Source organism: Fonticula alba (genome assembly GCF_000388065.1).
Source record: "Fonticula alba strain ATCC 38817 unplaced genomic scaffold supercont2.8, whole genome shotgun sequence".
NCBI classification, from domain to species: Eukaryota; order Rotosphaerida; family Fonticulaceae; genus Fonticula; species Fonticula alba.
In genome coordinates, this window is record NW_009242978.1 from 1,765,605 (window position 1) to 1,770,918 (window position 5,314).

The 5,314-nt window shown below is 68.7% G+C and overlaps 1 protein-coding gene across 1 annotated transcript in view; it reads left to right on the plus strand.

Moving 5' to 3' along the window:
- H696_05051 (hypothetical protein) overlaps positions 1-5,314 on the plus strand; it is a gene marked incomplete at both ends in the record, with an annotated part of 9,568 nt that overhangs the window by 3,286 nt on the left and 968 nt on the right. Inside the window, 6 exons of the mRNA XM_009498920.1 lie at positions 48-3,856; positions 4,020-4,153; positions 4,334-4,367; positions 4,560-4,733; positions 4,863-4,935; positions 5,081-5,279. Of these exons, the coding sequence (XP_009497195.1) occupies positions 48-3,856; positions 4,020-4,153; positions 4,334-4,367; positions 4,560-4,733; positions 4,863-4,935; positions 5,081-5,279 (4,423 nt within the window). The remainder of the gene's footprint in view (positions 1-47; positions 3,857-4,019; positions 4,154-4,333; positions 4,368-4,559; positions 4,734-4,862; positions 4,936-5,080; positions 5,280-5,314) is intronic.

The window sequence follows — 5,314 nt, forward strand, 5'->3', positions numbered from 1 at the left end:
GCGTGCGTGGCCTGCTCGGCCAACTGCACGGCCTGCACCTCGACCAGCTCCTGCTCCGCCTGCCTGCCGGATCACTACGTGCATCTGGGCGCCTGTGTGTCCTCCTGCCCGAGCGGCTTCTTTGTGTCCGGCGGGAGTTGCAAGGCCTGCTCGGCCAACTGCACGGCCTGCTCCTCGGCCACGGCCTGCACCACCTGCGCCTCGGGCTACCTGAAGCACAATGATGCCTGCGTGTCGGCCTGCCCGGTGGGCTACTTCGCGGATGGGCCAGCCTGCTCGGCCTGCTCGGCCAACTGCAATGAGTGCACCTCGCCGAGCGTGTGTACCAATTGCAAGAGCAACTTCTTCCGGCACAACAACGCCTGTGTGTCCTCCTGCCCGAGCGGCTTCTTCGGCAGCGGCAGTGTGTGCTCCTCGTGCTCCGGCAACTGCGACACCTGCACCTCCGGCAGCCACTGCACCACCTGCGCCGCGGGCTACCTGATGCACAACAGCGCCTGTGTGGCCTCCTGCCCGGGGGGCTTCTTCAAGGATGGGGCCATCTGCTCGGCCTGCTCCAGTGGCTGCGGGTCCTGCACCTCGGCCAGCTCCTGTGGCGTTTGCTTGCCGGGTTTCTTCCTGCACCATGGCGCCTGCGTGGGCTCCTGCCCGACGGGCTCCTTTGTGGAGGGCTCCCAGTGCACGGACTGCTCGGCCAACTGCGCTGTCTGCACTTCGCCGACCTCCTGCACCACCTGCTCGGCCGGGAACTACCTGCACAACGGGGCTTGCGTGGCCACGTGCCCGTCGGGGTTCTTCTCCGGCAGCGGCCGGTGCACGGCCTGCTCCAGCCATTGCACGGCCTGCTCCTCGGCCAGCAACTGCACTGCCTGCGCCGCGCCCCACTACCTGCACAATAGGGCCTGCGTGGACAGCTGCCCGGCCGGGTTCTTCCCGGATGGGGCCCGGTGTGCCGGCTGCCCGGACACCTGTGCCTCCTGCACTTCCACCTCCAGCTGTGTTTCCTGCCTGCCGGGCTTCTCCCTGTTCGAGGGCCGATGCTTGTCCGCCTGCCCGGAGGGCTACTTCGACACCGGGGCCGAGGAGGGCGCCTGCGAGCCGTGTCTGCTGGGCTGCCGCGAGTGCAAGGCCGTCGACCGGTGTGGCCGGTGCCGGCTGGATCTCCTGGTGCTGGAGGGCGGTCCGGATGAGCCGGACCGGTGTGTGGCCAACTGCCCGGTGGGGCTGGCGGCCCAGGGCGACCGGTGCGTCGGCTGCGGCCCGGACTGCGCCGCCTGCTCCACTCCCGAGCAGTGTGACACCTGCCATGGGGGCTTCCTCCTGCATGGAGATGCCTGTGTGGCATCGTGCCCGGGCGGGTTCTTCGCTTCCAATGGAGCATGCCTGGCCTGCTCGGACAATTGCGACGCCTGCACCTCGGCCAGCAACTGCACGACCTGCCTGGGCGGGTACCTTCGCCATGCGGGGGCCTGTGTGGCCGCCTGCCCGGCGGGGTTCTTCCCTTCCGCCGGGGCATGCCAGAGCTGCTCGGCCCATTGCACCGCCTGCGCCTCGGTGGCCACCTGCACGGTGTGTGCCCCGGGCCATTACCTGCACCAGGGGGCCTGTGTGGCCGCCTGCCCGGCGGGGTTCTTCCCCTCCGGCGGGGCCTGTGCCGCCTGCTCGGCCCATTGCGACACCTGCGCCTCGGACACCCACTGCACCGTCTGTGCCCCGGGGTACCTGATGCATGGTGGTGCCTGTGTGGGCTCCTGCCCGACGGGCTTCTTTGCCGATGGCCCCACCTGCGCGGCGTGCTCGGCCGACTGCGCCAAGTGCACCTCGGCCAGTGTCTGCACCGCTTGCGATGTCGGGTCGCTCCTGCACAGGGGGGCCTGTGTGGGCGCCTGTCCGGGGGAGTTTTTCCCGCTGCAGGATACCTGCCAGGCTTGCCCGGAGCATTGTGACACGTGTGCCTCGGCCGATGCCTGTGACACCTGCCTGGTGCCGTACCTGCTGCATGAGGGGGCCTGCCTGAGCAGTTGCCCGGTTGGCACGTTTGCCGACCCCACGGGCGTGTGTGCCGGCTGCCCGGCCGGGTGTGACGTTTGCACGGCCGGCGACCGGTGCGACCGCTGTGCCGGGGCCCTGGCCCTGCTGGAGGGGCGCGAGTGCGTCGGGTCCTGCCCGGTGGGTTACTTCCGCCAGGAGGGCACCATCCACACGTGTGAGCCCTGCCATCCGCTGTGCGCCGCTTGCTTCGGGCCCGGGGCCTATGACTGCACGGCCTGCCCGCAGCCGTTGGTCATTCGCCAGCCCATCCCGCCGGTGGTGCCGGCCCTGACCGAGGGCCCGTGCGTGCCGGATTGCCTGAACGACCCGTCGCAGTGCGCCGAGTGCGAGGACAATTGCGACCTCTGCCGGGCCCTGCCCAATGATGATACCTACTGTTTGGCCTGCAGCGAGCCGGGGCTGGCGCTGGATGGTAAGTGTGTGGAAAGTTGCCCGGCCGGCCATGCGCCGATGGTGGCGGCTGGCTATTGTGCCCGCTGCTCCGGGGCATGTGGCGATGCGTGCACCGGCTCCGGCAGCAACCAGTGCCTCAACTGCCCGCCGGGGAAGCTCCTCCAGGGGGGCGAGTGCCGTGACGCCTGCGCGGCCACCGGCTGGTTCCAGTCTTCGCCGAGCACCTGCACCCGGTGCGACAGCACCTGCCTGCAGTGTGTCGGCACCGGGCCCACCGACTGTGTCACCTGCCCCCGGGGGTCCTTCCGTTTGTCCCCGTCCGAGGGTCTCGGCAGCCGGTGTGTGCCCACCTGCCCGGATGGCCAGTTCCCGGACCATGGGCAGGCCGCCTGCCAGGCGTGCTCGGCCGAATGTGCCACCTGCTCCGGCCCGGACACCTGCCTGACTTGCCGGCCGGGCGAGTGGCTGCTGCCGGACGGCGCCGGCTGTGTGGCCGCGTGCCCGGTCGGCATGGTGCCCCTGGAAAAGGGGGCCTCTCGCCAGTGTCTGGCCTGCTCGGCCGGGTGCGTCGACTGCCGCCTGGACCCGCAGGAAGCCGCCCGCTGTGCCCAGTGCGAGGATGGCCTTCTGCTGCAGGTGTCGGGACAGTGCGCGGCCGGCTGTCCGGCCAGGCAATTCGATGAGGCTGGCGCCTGCCGGGCATGCGATGTGCAGTGTGCCCAGTGCCAGGGTGCCAGCAGCCACTGCACCGGGTGCGCCCAGCCGACCCCCCTGCTGCGCCCGGATGCCGGCCAGTGTGTGAGCAGCTGCCCTTCGGGCGAGGTCCAGGCCCCGGGCGATGGTGGCACTTGCCTGCCCTGTGACCCGGGGTGTGCCGAGTGCAGCGCCCCGGGGGATCCCCAGGCATGCACCGCCTGCCCATCGGCCTGGCATCTGCTCCGGGGCGCCTGTGTCGAGGCCTGCCCCGAGGCGCACTTCTCGGATGTCGGCACTTGCCGGGCCTGCCATGAGGATTGCCTTGCGTGCACGGGCCCCAGCTCGAAGGAGTGCCTGGCTTGCCGGGCGCCCGGGCTGCTGGTGCTGAATGGAGCGTGTGTTGACCGGTGCCCGGAGGATGGGTTCTGGCTCGACACCGAGGCCGCCACCTGCCGGGCGTGCGTCAGCGGATGCACCGTCTGCGAGCAGGGAGCCTGCTCGGCGTGCCAGGCGGACCTGGTGCTGCTCGAGGACCGGGTGCCCTCCTGCCTGTCGACCTGTCCGCCGGGGATGTTTGCCGACCGGGCTGGGGACCACAGCCGGGCTTCCTCCCGGTGTGTGGCCTGTGCCGAGGACTGTCACACGTGCTCCGGGCCGGAGCCCGGTCAGTGCGAGCTGTCCTGGTGCCAGGCCGAGGGGACGTGCTCGCGTTCGGGTGCGCCTTTTTCTTTTGATCTCCCTGCATATGTCGCATTTTTCCCGCCGCCTCGCTCGCCCCTTTCTCTCTCTCTCTCTCTCTCTCGCTCGCTCGCTGAGGGCGGCTCGTGCCTTGTCTCTGACTCCCGGGAATCCCCTCCGCCGGGGGAACTTGCCTTCAGCTCGCTCGGTGGTCCTGGGCGTGGCGGTCGGCGTGTCGGTGGGGCTGCTGCTGCTGTTGATCATCCTGATCGTGGTGTTTGCGGTCTGCCGTCGGCGCTACGCGACTGGCCTGGTGAAGGCCGCCGTCGAGGATGTGCGTCTTCCTCTTTGCAAGGGGGCCGGCCTCCCCCGGCCCCGCGTGTCGGCCATTCCCGGGCTCCTCGTTTTTTTTTGTCCGCCGGTGCCCTGGCAACTGACCTTTTCTCTGCCTTCTCTCTCAAACACACACGCACACACACACACACACACACACACACACACACACGTGCGCCAGGACGCCGACCGGACGGTCATGAACACCATGCTCGGTACGCCCTCCCCTCCCCGGGTCTCCTTGTGCCTGTCCTCCGGTGCTGCTGTGCTCTGGCATCATGTGCCCGGTGGGGCGAATGCCGCGGGCGCAAGGGCGCCGGGTTGGTGCATGGTGCTCTCCTGTCCTTTTTGCCGCCACCCGTGTCTAATTTCCGCCCCCTTCCATTTTGGCGCACACCGTGTGGCAGATCTCTCGATGCCGGGGTTCATGTTGTGCTCCTTCCATGAGGACATCCGCCTGGATGAGGCCAGTGGGGACATCGGCTCCGGCACGCAGGCGGCCATTGTTTCCGCCACCGCGCTCAAGCCGTCGCTGGTGAAGTTGGCTGGCAGCTCGCCGATTGTGGTCAAGTGTCTGCACAGTGCGTGTCGCCGGGGCGGGGGCCTCTTGCCCTCTCTTTCCTCTTCCTCTCTTCCTCTCTCCCTTTCTCTCGCACGCGCGTTCGTGTTGTCTCCGCTGAAAAGCTAACATGTGCCACCTGCCGGATCAGACGCCGACAAGCCTGACTTGCTCCCATCGGACCCGCTGTTGGCCATGTTCCGGAATGAGCTGTCGATCATTTGGTGCGTTCCCTTTTTCCCGGCCGCACGCCGGAGCAGGGGTGATTTTTTTTTTTTTTGATGTTGGGCCCCATGCTGCTGGAGAGCCGGCTTCTCTGACATCGCGCCATGTTGGCCCGGCAATGTCCCCCCCCCCCCCCCCGTGCAGGGCCCTGCAAGCTTCGCCGAATGTGGTTCGCCTGCTTGGCTACTGCGAATCGCCCGCGGCGATGATCCTGACCCGCGAGCCAACCGACCTGCATCGGCTCCTGAACCGCGAGGAGCCCATCTCCATGGAGGACTCGCGTGCGCTTCTGCATGGGCTGTGTACGTGCCTCGAGGGGCCTTCCCACCTTGAGCATCGCTCTGTCCTCGGCTCTCCCCCCCCCCCCCCTCCCTCGCT